Source organism: Dendrobates tinctorius, unplaced genomic scaffold (genome assembly GCF_039654945.1).
Source record: "Dendrobates tinctorius isolate UK_male_01 unplaced genomic scaffold, ASM3965494v1 ptg000032l, whole genome shotgun sequence".
Taxonomy (NCBI): domain Eukaryota; kingdom Metazoa; phylum Chordata; class Amphibia; order Anura; family Dendrobatidae; genus Dendrobates; species Dendrobates tinctorius.
Window position 1 is genome coordinate 21,685,254 of NW_027361700.1, and position 14,476 is coordinate 21,699,729.

The 14,476-nt window shown below is 42.1% G+C and overlaps 1 protein-coding gene across 1 annotated transcript in view; it reads right to left on the minus strand.

The window, feature by feature from the left end:
* IKZF3 (IKAROS family zinc finger 3) overlaps nt 1-14,476 on the minus strand; it is a 200,581-nt gene that overhangs the window by 97,724 nt on the left and 88,381 nt on the right. The window contains exons 2-3 of the mRNA XM_073572594.1: nt 9,970-10,023; nt 7,998-8,132 (exon numbers count right to left, since the gene is read on the minus strand). Of these exons, the coding sequence (XP_073428695.1) occupies nt 7,998-8,132; nt 9,970-10,023 (189 nt within the window). The remainder of the gene's footprint in view (nt 1-7,997; nt 8,133-9,969; nt 10,024-14,476) is intronic.

The window sequence follows — 14,476 nt, forward strand, 5'->3', positions numbered from 1 at the left end:
CGAAAACCACTGCTGAGCAATAAGGACATAAAGGCTTGTCTCAGTTTTGCTTAAAAGCATCTTGATGATCCCCAAAACATTAGGGAGAATACTTTGTGGACTGACAAGACAAAAGTTGAACTTATTGGAAGGTGTATGTTCCATTACATCTGGTGTAGAAGTAACACAGCATTTCAGAAAAGGAAATTCATACCAATAGTAAATTATGGTGGTGGTAGTGTGATGGTCTGGGGTCCTTTTCCTGCTTCAGGACCTGGAAGATTTGCTGGAGTAAATGGAACCATGAATTCTGCTGTCTACCAAACAATCCTGAATGAGAATGTCCGGCCATCTGTTTGTGACCTCAAGCTGAAGTGCACTTGGATTATGCAGCAGGGTAATGATCCAAAGCACACCAGCAAGTCCACCTCTGAATGGCTTGAGAAAAAAAATAAGACTTTGGAGTGGCCTAGTCAAAGTCCTGACCTTAATCCAATCAAGATGCTGTGGCATGACCTTAAAAAGGCGGTTCATGCTCAGAAATCTTCCAATGTCACTGAATCATAACATTTCTGCAAAGATGAGTGGGCCAAAATCTCTCAAGAGCGTTGTAAAAGACTCATTGTCAGTTATCACAAATGCTTGATTGTTGTTATTGCTACTAAGGGTGGCCCAACCAGTTTTTAGGCTTATGGGGCATTCACTTTTTCACACAGGGCCCTGTAGGTTTGGATTTCTTTTTCCATTAATAATAAAGACCTTCATTAAAAAACTGCATTTTGTGTTTACTTACCATATATACAGTTGTGCTCAAAAGTTTACACACCCCGGAAGAATTTTTGCTTTCTTGGCCTTTTTTCAGAGAATATGCATGATAACACCAAAACTTTTTCTCCACTCATGCTTAGTGGTTGGGGAAAGCCATTTATTGTCAAACTACTGTGTTTTCTCTATTTAAATCATAACGACAACCCAAAACATACAAATGACCCTGATCAAAAGTTTACATACCCTGGTGATTTTGGCCTGATAACATGCACAGAAGTTGGCACAAATGGGTTTGAATGGCTACTAAAGGTAACATCCTCACCTGCGACCTGTGAGAAATGTCAGGAAAATTGTTCGTGATGCAAAGAAAACCCCACAAATAACATCAGCTGAAATACTTGACTCTCTGAAAACTAGCAGTGTGGCTGTTTCAAGATGTACAATAAGGAGGCACTTGAAGAAAAATGGGCTATTATAAGACGAGTTTTTCAGCACATTTTTTGTGCTGAAAATGCCCCCCTCGACTTATACACGAGTCATTGTCCCAGAAGACAGCGGGGGAGGGGGGGGTGGCAGAGCAGTGGGTGACAGGAGGCAGAAGCCAGCTGCTGCGGCTAAAGCCTGGGCCCGCTGCTAAAGAGAGAGTAATATTCACTGCAGTGGCAGAAAACATTCATTTCTCTTATAGCATGCGCACAATGTCAGCAGCAGTCGCAGGCTTCCAGCAGCGGCCAGGCTATCATGGGTGCCTGCTCATTAAGGTAATGAATATTCACCTCTCTCCACTCCTATAGGCATGGAGAGAGGTGAATATTCATTAACTTCATCAGCAGGGACACGTGATCGCTTAGCCGCAGGAGCTCCTGGCACCAGAACGAGATGCTGCCAGGGCGTGTAGGGAAGGTAAGTAGGAAGGGGTTTTTTTATGCTTTTCTCACGGGGGCCATACATACAAGGATGGGGATGAGTAACCATGCAGACAAGGTTGGGAATAAGGAGCCATGCAAATAAAGGATGGGGATATGGAGCCATGCAGACAAGGATGGGAATAAAGAGCCATGCAGACAAGAATGGGAATAAGGAGCCATGCAGACAATGATGGGAATAAGGAGCCATGCAGACAATGATGGGAATAAGGAGCTATGCATACAAGGATGGGGATAAGAAGCCATGCATACAAGGATGGGAATAAGGAGCCATGGATAGAAGGATGGGGATGAGGAACCATGCATACCAGAATAGGGGTTACAGGACAATGCATACCCAGCTTATACTCGAGTCAATTTTTCCCGGTTTTTAGAGGCAAAATTTGGTGCCTCGGCTTATACTCGGGCTCGGCTTATACACAAGTATATACAGTATGTTGTTTTTGTCTAATATTTAAATAACATTTAAGTGTGAAAAACATGCAAAAGAATAAGAAATCTGGAAGGGGCAAACACTTTTTCACACAACGGTATATTTATATACATATTTCCATATTATTACATACTGCATACTTCCAAAATGGTAACAAAGTGGCTTAAGGATAAAAAAATTCAATGTTTTGGAGCCGCCATCACAAAGCCCTGATTTCAATCCTATTAGAAATTTATGGACAAAGCTGAAAAGGCCGGTGACCTACAAACCTGGATCACGTACACCAGTTTTGTCAGGAGGAATTGGCACAAATTCCGACCAACTATTGTGAGAAGTTTGTGGAAGGTTATCCCAAACGTTTGACCCAAGCCATTCAGTGTACGGGCAATAGTACCGAACACTAAAGAAATGTATGGAAACTTTTGACTTTGCAGTAAGTAATAAAAATGCCTTAAAACATTCTCTCTCTCATTATTCTGGCATTTGGCTAATATTAATAATTATGGTAATCCCAATTGACTTAAAACGGGAAAGGTTTATTCTGATTTCATGTCAGATATTGAGAAAAACATGCATGTCTTTTTATACAGTGTATGCAAACTTTTGGTTTCAACTGCGTATATATTGTTAGGCGTCGGATTTCTGTCACTGCACAGCGAGAATCCCGAGCCTTACTTCCAGCGGTCTCCCATTACTCTCCAGCCGCAGAGGAGACTGCTCAGCAAACTCTTCGGTCCAGGCGCTCTGCCCAGACCAGCTCCGTGGGTTTGCGTGCTGCTGCCACTTCTGGCACAGCCATGGCAATACATGCTGCTCAGCAGCGAGATTCTCCAGGGACTAAGTCCCCATGTCAGGCCACTGAGCATGCCCGTGGAGTGATCTCCCATTGGAGATCGAAGGTCACATGCTCAGGTCCTGCTCGTGTTCGGATTGGCCCATCCGAGAAGCCAGGAAGGTTCTGGACACTGCGGCTATAAAAGGTTCGCATGGCCGCTCGGCCATGCGCTAGGATAGCCTGTATTTTCAGTCTATAAGGAGTGAGTGGTGTATGCACGTATGAATGTCTCTGGTGACTGACTCATTATGAAACCCCTACCCTTGGTACGCATGTGTTGTGCAGCCTAGCCTGCTAGCGCCCAGGTTTAGGCGTAGATAGGTCAGAGTTTGAGTCAGGCTTTAGCCAACATCAGTGACTCGGCACGCCTCAGTGCCCCGTGCTCCGCACTCCATAGTCAGCGTCTATAGCGGTGCTCGTGGCAGCAACGCGGTGCGCTCAGTGGGCCTAGAAGGACTCTAACCCCGTCTCCTGGGGGTAGAGTTCTGTGGCCGCTTGCTGTGCGCTCTTTGGCCGGGCTCTGTGAGTTAAACAGGCTCCGGCATCCACGTTCAGCGGCTTTGCGGCTCTGTGAATTAACAGAGTCCGCTCCTGTTCACATTGGGTGACGTAACCCACATGTGACTGTTTTTACGCCGCTCTATTCTTCCGCCATTACCTAGCAGCAGTGTACCACCTCTGCACGGTGGACCCCGGGCTGCGAACTCACCTACTATTATTCTATAATTTGGTGCGTTCCGCCAGTCCTAACATACAGTATATATCCATACTGTACAGTATATTGAGTCTGTTGTTAGGACAGTAAGACACTTCTTACACAGCAATTCTTTAATACTAATAACTATTATAGTAAATAAAATAGCTGACATGAGTATGTTCTCGCAGAATTGCCGAAGGATTGACATTTTTCTTTCAGACAGAAGTTATAACTACGGTATGTGGTTTTGTGGTCAAGCAATATACTTTTTTAAAAGGTTCCTTTTTAGTTGTCTGAAGGCATAATAGGCACAGGAGTGAGAAAAAACCTTTTAATCTAGGACACCCAAGATATAGAAGCTGGTGTTGTGGCAGTCTGCAAAGAGTAGGTGGTAACGTATGAAAAATGAACACCATACCCGCAGCAGATGACGATGAGGAGCTGAGAGTGGCTTGTGGCAGGAAGAGCTGATGCTGCAAGAATTGGACAAGCTAATAAAGTTTTGCTAATAGAGTAAGGGGAAAGCACACACTACTGGTCAGCGATCTTAAGTCAATATACTCCATGTTTTATAATATCGTTATAAGTCGTACCCTCAGTATATTTTATACCAGGGCACTTTTCATTCAAATTTGTTTATAATGACACAAGAGTATGCTTAAAAATTTCAAAATTTTAAAAATTTCGTTAAAGGGTCAACATTGACTTTTAGGATTGCTACCTCCAATAGGTGGCACTAGAGTTCTAGTCCTCTTCCTCTCTGAAGAGACAATTTGCATAATTAGCATATTTCCCAGAGGAGCATTGCGGCTTTAAGTCTCCTCACCTCGACATGCTTAGCATGTCATTCTCCGCAAGGAGAAATGATACTTCTTGGATATCGGTCAGACGCCTCTCTCACAGCCAAACCAGATCTCCCACTTTGCACTGATGAGGGGCAGTACCCCGAAACACAGTGTCTGCAAATGGAGATTCTGGCTTGGCTTTTATCCTAAGTCATGTAACTAAGCTCGTTAAAGGGTCAACATTGACTTTTAGGATTGCTACCTCCAATAGGTGACACTAGAGTTCTAGTCCTCTTCCTCTCTGAAGAGACAATTTGCATAATTAAAAATTTCAAAATACGCATTTGTTACCTGTTGAGGCCCCTTCCAGTCCAGCACCTTCTCACCAGTGCTCATTGTCTCTCTGCTGCTTACCATCCATATGATAAGGTTTCGGTGATGTCAACTCAGTGTCAACCACTGTGCTCAGTATTGATGGAGGAGTGGAGGGCACAAGACTACTGAGCCCAAAGACTGTCTGCAGCACTCACATGCTGTAAAAGGTACGTTATCACTGTAGCTCTATTGATATAGAACTCAGGGGAGCAGTGAAGAAGTGATTCTGGAATGAGGGACTTCAACAGATAAGCAATACTTATTCTGTTGCATTCAATTTTTGTTATATTTAAGGCTGTGTGCCCACGTTTCGTTTTTAAGCGCTTCCTCCGCGTTTTTGCCGCAGCGGAAATACTTAAAAAATGCATTCCCATGCAATCCTATGGGATTCCGCAATTGCTGTGCCCATGCTGCGGATTTTACCGCTACGGAATCGCATCACGGTAAAATCCGAAGCATGTTCATTAATTTTGCGGAATCGAGGCGATTCTACCGCCATAGGATTGTATTGAAATGCTCATTTTACGCATGTGGCTATGCCCACCATGCGTAAAGTGAGCGCTTCATGTGCGGATGGTACCCAGGGTCTGGAGGAGGGGAGACTCTCCTCCATGCCCTGGGTACCAAATTCCTGTAAAAAATAGAATTAAAATAAAAAAATTGGGATATACTTACCCTCTGTCGGCCCCCGAAGTCCTCACTGGCACTGGCGGCAACTTCCGTTCCCAGGGATGCATTGCGCAAATGACCTCTGATGACACAGCGGTGTAGATTCCGCCAAAGAGGACTCTGGGGGCCGATAGAAGGGTAAGTATATCCCGATTTTTAATTTTTTTTTTTATCATTTTTAACATTCTATCTCTTACTATTGATAATCAATAGTAAGAAGTTGGTCACACTTATCAAGCACTATGCTTTAAATCGCTTGGAAAGCGCTAGTATTCTGCAAGCTTAAAACGCTTGCAAAACGCTTGTGTTTTGCGGGAAAAATGCATGTGAATTCCACATGCATTTTACCCGTGGCGGGGAGTTGCGGAAATGCTGCAGACAATTCCGCAGCATTTCTGCAATGTGGGCACATAGCCTTAATGTTATGTACCTGCAATACCTTTAAAAAAAATAAATAAATAGACAACCCTTGTAAAAAGTTTTGTTGCAGCTGTCTTATTAAGATATGCCCCCTGATATAGCAGCTTCATTAACCAGAAAATTGTATATAACATGGGGTTATATACACAAGCTTTCCTTTACAAACTGAAGTTCATCCCTTGAAGTGCAATTAAATCTGAATTAGATCAAGGATTAAAGAATTGCACATTGTGCACTAAACGTTGTATATTGATTAGTTCAACTCCAAACTGAGACATCTCAACTAGAGAGGGGTGAACCCGAACAGTAAAGTTCGGCATCCGTACTGAACAACTATTGTTTGGGCACGGATACCGAACACTGACTTCACCAGGAAGTCTGTGTTATTATTCGGGGTTCGTCCCCCCCGCACACCAGGTGTTTGTCACGCTGTCATGTGCATGACAGCACAGCAAACACTGCTTCTGATTAGAGATGGGTGAACCCAAACAGTAAAGTTTGGCGTCTTTACCGAACACCTACTATTCGGGCATGAACACTGAACATGGACCTCACCAGGAAGTTCATGTTACTGTTCAGGTTAGGCTGCCCAAACACCGGGTGTTTGTCGCGCTGTCATGTGCATGACAGCGCAGCAAACAGTGCTTCTGATCGGCCGTGATATCATCCCCGCTGGTCAGAGATCTGTGGTTCCCACGCTGTCAAAAGACAGTGTCAGTGCTCAGCTGTGATTGGAGGTTGCTAATAACAGTGAGAGCAGGAGCGGCGTATGGGAGTATTCATCAGATTCTCCTGCGCTGTAAATAAATATTTTTTAAAAAAACTGCATGGGTTCTCCTGCATTTTTGCTAACCAGCCAGGCAAAACTCACAGCTGGGACAGTTTTCAACCTGGACAGTGCCAAAATGCGACCGTCCAGGCTGAGAACCACTGGGAGAATGAGCTGCTGTGAGCGCAGCATCCGTGACCAGTGGTGACATCATCGAGCCGACTGGACATCATCCAGTAGACTTTTAACCTTCAATTACAGCTACGGGATCACGTTGTCATTTTACAGCGTGGGAACCGCGGCTGTCTGATCAGTGTGGCAAACACTGGATGTTTGGGTCCCCATTCTAATGAAGAAGTTCAGGTTCAGGTCTGAGTACTGTTCTGGTACTGTTCCGGAACTTTTTTTTAACTGTTTTAACCCGCTGGACCCAAACATCCAGGGGTCCACCCATCTCTAATCTAAACATCCATCTGGTGATCTCCAAATATCTAATCCAAATGCCAGATGCATCGATCCAGTTTTCTGCTAATTTTGCTGTCTGCCATGTGCACAAAGAATTATACACATTGTTGATGGGAAAGTAACCTCACAAGTGGTCTCATGAACATATTTTTATGAACATATTTTTGACATGTTGATGCACATGCTGCGTAATTGTCAATATTGTCCTGTTTGCCTTGTCATACTTTATGTACAGTTGATGTGGAAGTTCTGCAATAAACAGTAAGTTTAATACATAGTGGTGCCAAGGATACCAGAGCAAAAAACATTCTGCAACAACTCTCTGCTCTCTGGCTCACACTAGGTTTCTTAGGATCACCTCCATGACATTCACATGCAAAAAAGGCCATATGGGGCAGCACTTTCAAAGATACGCAAAGCTAATATGCACTCTGGAGGGGCGGACACAGACAAAAGATGGCCCCTGTGCAAGAACAGTATATGGGCCCTTTGCAGTAAAATAATGTGCCTGTGAAAGAAGCTGCTTGGTGCTTTTGATGTGGAAGTTGGTCCTCATACCTCTTAGGCCTATGTGGGGTTGCGCAAGTTGCACCAATTGTATGTCTGCCCGTGGCACTCTTTGCCACATTCTCCTTCTAATATCAATGCACAATTGTTCTACAGCTTTTCCCATTCACTTTTTTGGACTGTGATATAAGAAAGTGAACAGTATGGGTATTTAATCTTACAATAGGTACCTCATGCAATCTGAGTCACTTGACTCCCTTCTTAAAGGGACTGTGCAAATAAGTTATTCTCTCACCTCCAGGCATAATACATATGTACAAGTAATTTGGAAACAATAAGAAAAAAAAAATCGCAGTGACTCCTGCTCACCATTGTTGGTCTCTCCTTGGAGATCGGTCTGATCTATGTCCTCTGATTGTGGCTCATCCTCTTCTTTACAGTGCTGGTATTTGGCAGCACAAGGGTCAAGCTCTGTGACTCTCTTTAAAGAACAGACACTAAGATCTGAAATAGAAAAACATTTGAGTCATGTCAAAGAAACCTGAGGAAACTCAACTTATTAGTTAAATTGTGCTGACATGAAGAATGGAAAGAAAAAAAAGCGCTTAGTCACACTTCTGCTGACAGACTTGTAAAACCAGGGTATTGAACAGAACTGGCCACAGATTACATAAAGAACTGGTATTTTTTTTTCCTTTTTACAACAGAATTCAAAATCAACATAATCCACCACCAAAAAATTAAATAACCCTTCTATCTGGCACTGAACAGTAACTATACAGTTTTTCATGTATAGTCAACTTACTTGGTACCCTCTGTTTGATTCTGACTACCTCCTTTGCTCAGATCAAAGTTGCTTTCCTTCTGCTTCCAAGATGGCCCTATAGTGGGATTGGGAGCAGTGGTAATTTGTAACATCTCCCTTTCCCTGCTTTCCTTTACTGTGGGATAAGAAGGGCAGGTGGGGTGTGGTTTAGACATACTACTGTTCTCTCCATGCCACTGCGGAGGGGGGGGGGGGGTCATCTTGGAAGCAAAAAAGAACACAACTCCGATCTGAGTGGATGAGGCAGCAGGAGGCACGCAGAAAGTATCGAGGAAGGTGACTGTAAATGACAACATGCAATCATTTTTCAGAGTGGGTCCCTTTAGAACAAATCCATTAGCTATCCTCCTGACGTGTCTGTTTCAAAAAATGTTCACACTTCTCACAAAATAACACTTCTGTATCATCTTTTCTGACCATTCTATGTGCAATTCCTCTGTTATTCCTTCTAGAAATTTATGATAACGAAATTACTGTCTATCTAACACTGCCCGATCGGTGATGACTGTGGAGGTCACGGATACCCCACTTTGACAAAATCATGTCGAAACCTACCTGTCAACTAACTCATACATTTGGAATGGCACAACACCGGTAAAGAAGTCCACATTTTCTTTCACACTGGTCAGAAAGTAAAGGAATCATTCAAATAACTCTTAAAATGCCTCATGCAGAGATGGTCCCACAGGTCTTTTCCAGCAAATTTACAATGATGACCTTCCAACTACCATTAAGTGACCAGGTTATTTATATATTTTTAATGTATCCTCTGCTTTCTGGCCAAGTTCAAAATATCCTGAACAACCACTATAACAAAAAAGATCCAAGCATTTCACAAGGAATGCAATAATTTCCTAAAGCAGACATATAAGCAGAGATTATTTCTAAAAATGCGTTATTAATTATAATAATAGTAGTAGTAGTAGTAATAATAATAAATGTAATCCAAAAATGAATACCAATGTACTATGACCTAGGGTATCTTGACTTCAACTCAACATCCTCATATATGCATGTAAGGCCTGTTCAGGAGACCCAAGTCGGTCTGGACATCATAGTCCATACTTTGGACCTTGAGTCATAGATTCTGAATTCAATCTAACACAGAAGAAACAACATTAAAGGCAATCTGTCAGGTGATTCATGCTGCCCAATCCAATATTGCATCTAGAGCACCACAAAAAATATACACTGAAGACCCGGCTTTGAACCGTAGTCGAACGCCAGACTAGTCCGGTTGCGCCTCTGGCTATTGCCTCCTAGTGCCACTGTAAGATGATTGACAGGTCTGTTCCTCATGTGAGTGAGATACATGTCAATCACCTATAGGAGTGCTGGGAAGAGTCAGACTAGTCTCGTCTCTGGCTATGGTCCCTGGCTGGATCTTTATGGTATAATTTCTCTGAAACACCGAAAAGTTTACCGGGCTGTAATTAGGCAACCAGGCTGCTATTTAGGCTTCCCACAGTTTGGGCAGCATAAACTGCATGAGAGGTTCCCTTTTATTGACTTTACCTGCTGGTTGTGGCTGCTCCTGATAGTTCACAGAATCCATACTTGTATCCACATCTGCAATACAAAAATAATATTCTATATGATTAATAGGACACTGTTTCTCTTTTATAGAGTAGTAAATCATCATAGATTTTGACAATCTATGTGTGCTTAGTGCTAGAGATGAGAAATCCCACCTCTGTGATACAGTGATGCCAGTTGGGGCCACTTGTTTGTGAGCTGTACAATTTCACTAGTCATAGCTCACATTATGAATCAGCACAAGTTCTGGTGTGGATCTGGTGCACAATAGACATGATACAAAATTCCAATTGCAACCACATCTCCAGAGCATGGGAGCAATGTTTATACATGAAACCAGTTTTGAAAACGACTAAGTTTGTGAACAGAAGACACAAATATAAGAGGTAACAAATGCTGAGAAATGTAAAGAGGCTGAGGCAGAATCACAACCTGCAGCTTCAGCAGATCTGATGCGAACAATATAGTGAGGTTTCCTCTGCTGCCTTCATCTCTTACAGGACTCACCATCTGACGTGTGATCTTTTCTTCTGTGATCCCATTTCACTTAATTCTCAATCACTACAACTCAATTACTTTTTTTTTTATTTTTATTTTTCCGGTCGTGAAGAACCTGGCCACAAATAAAGCCCTGCCTGCTGTTTTGCATGAACAAGCCAATATACAAAAAATTCACACTGACATCAATGATCATGTACTGGAAATCACAGACACCTGCTCACTTTCCTCCCCATTAGTGTCTCTCAATTGATATCATACTGCCTGGCATTGCCTCATACAAGAATGATGCACGGCTCCAAACTAATATACGTAATGATGTTTGATTTTATGAATATTAGTAGTAGTAGTATTGACATTATTCTGGGTTAACATTAGGTTTGACTGCCCATTCAGGACTCTGTTCTGGACTTTCATCTATTGAGATGTTTCCCCAATACAGAAAATTAGTTTAACGAGACAAAGAGGCCAAAACATGAAATTTTTGACTGCATCTGACTTCTTTTATAGAGTCCAGTGTCGGACTGGGGTGCCAAGAGGTAGCACTGATTCTGGGATCCACTGTTCAGCTAAATAAAAATTACATTTGCCTCATTCACAGAATTACCTATGTTTATATAAAAAAGTAGTAGTAGCGGTAGTTTGTTGAATTATGAGATGATGCCATTGTCTGTGTATAATGACTGAGGTGTATTGTGCTAAATTCTGCTCATATAGGAGGTTGGGACTTACGCCTGCAGAGGGGCCCACTGGGGAATTCACTCATACTCATGGGCTAGTCCGAGCCTCATAGATTCCTTCGCTTTTAGCCAGATGCAATATATAAAGAATGAAAAAAGCTGCACACTAATAAAAGTGCTGTGAAAAAAGAAGGAAGAAAATCCAGCAATTGCAGAAAAATTCTAAAGCATCACATTTCTTATATTAAAAATGAAAAAAGGGGGGAGAGAATTAAAAGTACATATTAGTGCTAAGCGTCAATGCATTTCGAGCTGTACAAGCTCTTAAGAGCCCTCACTAAAGTCTCTAATGATCTAATAACAGCTAAATCTAAGGGTCATTACTCCATGCTAATTCTCTTGGATCTCTCTGCAGCATTCGACACTGTGGATCATCAGCTCCTCCTCACTATGCTCCGTTCCATTGGCCTCAAGGACACCGTTCTCTCCTGGTTTTCCTCCTATGTCTCTGACTGCTCCTTTACTGTATCTTTTGCTGGCTCCTCCACCCCACATCTTCCACTTACTGTTGGGGTTCCTCAAGGATCGGTTCTAGGCCCCCTCCTCTTGTCTTTGTATACCTCCCCTATTGGTCAAACAATCAGTAGATTTGGTTTCCAGTACCATCTCTATGCTGATGACACCCAATTATACGCTTCTTCTCTTGACATCATGCCTGCCTTTTTAGAAAACACCAGCGATTGTCTAAACGCTGTGTCTAACATCATGTCCTCACTATATCTGAATCTAAACCTGTCAAAGACTGAACTCCTTGTGTTTCCTCCCTCCACTAATGCACCTATGCCCGACATTACCATTTCTGTATGTGATATTACTCCACAGCAACATGCCCGCTGTCTTGACACTCGAGCTTTCATTCACCCCCCACATCCGATCACTGGCTTGCTCTAAAATTCGACCTTTTCTTACTTTCAACTCCGCAAAAACTCTTACTGTTTCTCTTATTCATTCTCATCTGAACTAACGTAACTCTCTCCTAATCGGTCTCCCTCTTACCAAACTCTCCCCCCTCCAATCTGTCTTGAATGCTGCAGCCAGGATCATATTCCTCACCAATTGTTACACTGATGCCACTACCTTTTGCCAGTCATTACACTGGCTACCCATCCACTCCAGAATCCAGTACAAACTTATTACCCTCACCCACAAAGCACTCCACGGCTCAGCACCACCCTACATCTCCTCCCTCATCTCAGTCTACCACCCTACCCGTGCCCTCTGTTCTGCTGATGACCTGAGGTTAGCATCCTCACTAATCAGAACCTCCCACTCCCGTCTCCAAGACTATACACGTTCTGCGCCAATTCTTTGGAATGCACTTCCCAGGTCAATACGACAATTTTAAGCATGCCCTAAAAATGCATTTATTCAGACTGGCCTACCACCTCAACACATTAACCTAACTATCCCTGTGTGGCATTGTCAAAAGATTTACCATAACCAGGTTCCCCGTATCATGTTCTCACATGCTTTATGCATCTATTAGCCCTCTGTGTCTGTACTGTTACACACTGTTACACTATTACACACTATGGCTGGTCCAAACAATGAAGGCAACTGTTACCACCCACCTTTCGTGGCTACCTTTTTTCCTCATAGATTGTAAGCAGGGCCCTCATTCCTCTTGATATCTGTTATGATCTATGTGATTATTGTTATGCTGTAATGTCAATCATCTGTACAAGTCCCCTCTGAAATGTAAAGTGCTGCAGAATATGTCGGTGCTATAGAAATACAATTATTATTTATTATTATTATTATTATTATTATTATTATTAATTTGCAAGTACCCTTATTGCCTACCTTGGTCATTATTTTCATTATCTCATATTTTATCCTTTTTTAATTTGGGTTTCTTGGTTGTCACATTATTATGTTTTCCATCTGCATGGATTTAGGATTTAGACTGATTTGTAGGTTACATCTTTATTTTTTTATGCACTTTATACATGATTTTGACACTGGCACTTTTGTGCACATGATAGAAAAAAAATGATATTTTATTTATTATTTTTCCATTTATTATTTTCCATTCCATTTTCATTATACATTTTAATCAGCTCTGATGCTTGCTTTTTGGTCTTTGTTTCAGACCATTAAGTTTTTTGTACATTTTTTAAAAATGTTTTTTTTAGAGGCTATCATGTGTACTGATACTTTTGTCATTATTACCAATAAATGGTTTTTATTTAAAATATTTTCGGTGATGTGCACCTTGCTTAGTGTATAGCTTTTTTCTCTTTTGATATATTGTGTGTTTTGTTTATACACATAGTACAACTGTGCCGAGTACCCCAGGCTCTGCTCCATTCACCTCAGTCCGCTGCCCTCTGTTGTGCTCCACATCGGGTTTTGCAGGTTGCCCAACATGGCTCAGTTACATCATGTCCCTTGGCCTTTTAAGGCCTATTAAGATACACACCTGTGACTTAGGATTGTGATTCAATACTCTAGTTTGGCATACTCCACCTCCTGTGCATTCTGTGCTTACCCTGCTTCTACCAATGTTGACTTCAACTTCATCCGTCCTGCTGCTCCTAAGATTCCTAAGTGTGCCATGTCCTCGCACCCCTTGTGTCATCCTACATGCTGCACCAACGCCAGAGATCCGTGTACCCACTTGGACATGGGGCTTAGTGGGTCCACTTCACAAGGTGAGCCTAACATTCCTTTTTCTTTGTAAATTACGTATAACCAGATACAACATTGTAGTCTTTCACACTATTGCATAAAAACATAAAAAATTGGCCCTGCGGAAAAGAGGGTCAAATGAAGTCTAAAGTTTCATGTTATAGACTCCATTTGCTTCATTGAAGCGAATGGCTTTGTCTGCAGCACATTTGAATAACGTTTTTTGGATATACAATGAAAGCCCCTGACAGAGTGTTGAATGGGGAACAAGCTGTAGTGTGAACCCGGACTATGTGTTCTATTATTAATATAAATAATAGGACACTGCTGGCCACAAAAGACTGGACATTTGCTCATAGGTCACTGGAAACTAGATTGTAACTCAGTGGTCTCCAGTTTGTGGCTCTTCACCGTGCCCTGATTGAAATCTACAGAACCCCAAGCGATCCTCATTATAAGTCAATGGGATAAGTTGAAAAAGCATAATGGCTTCCATTAAATGAGAAAGCCATAATAATGTCAGCAGGAATATAACCTAACTCTAGCGTATTGGAAAAACTAATCACGATGAGATTAAATGAATCATTGAAGACATATGTCAACTGTATTCAAAAACT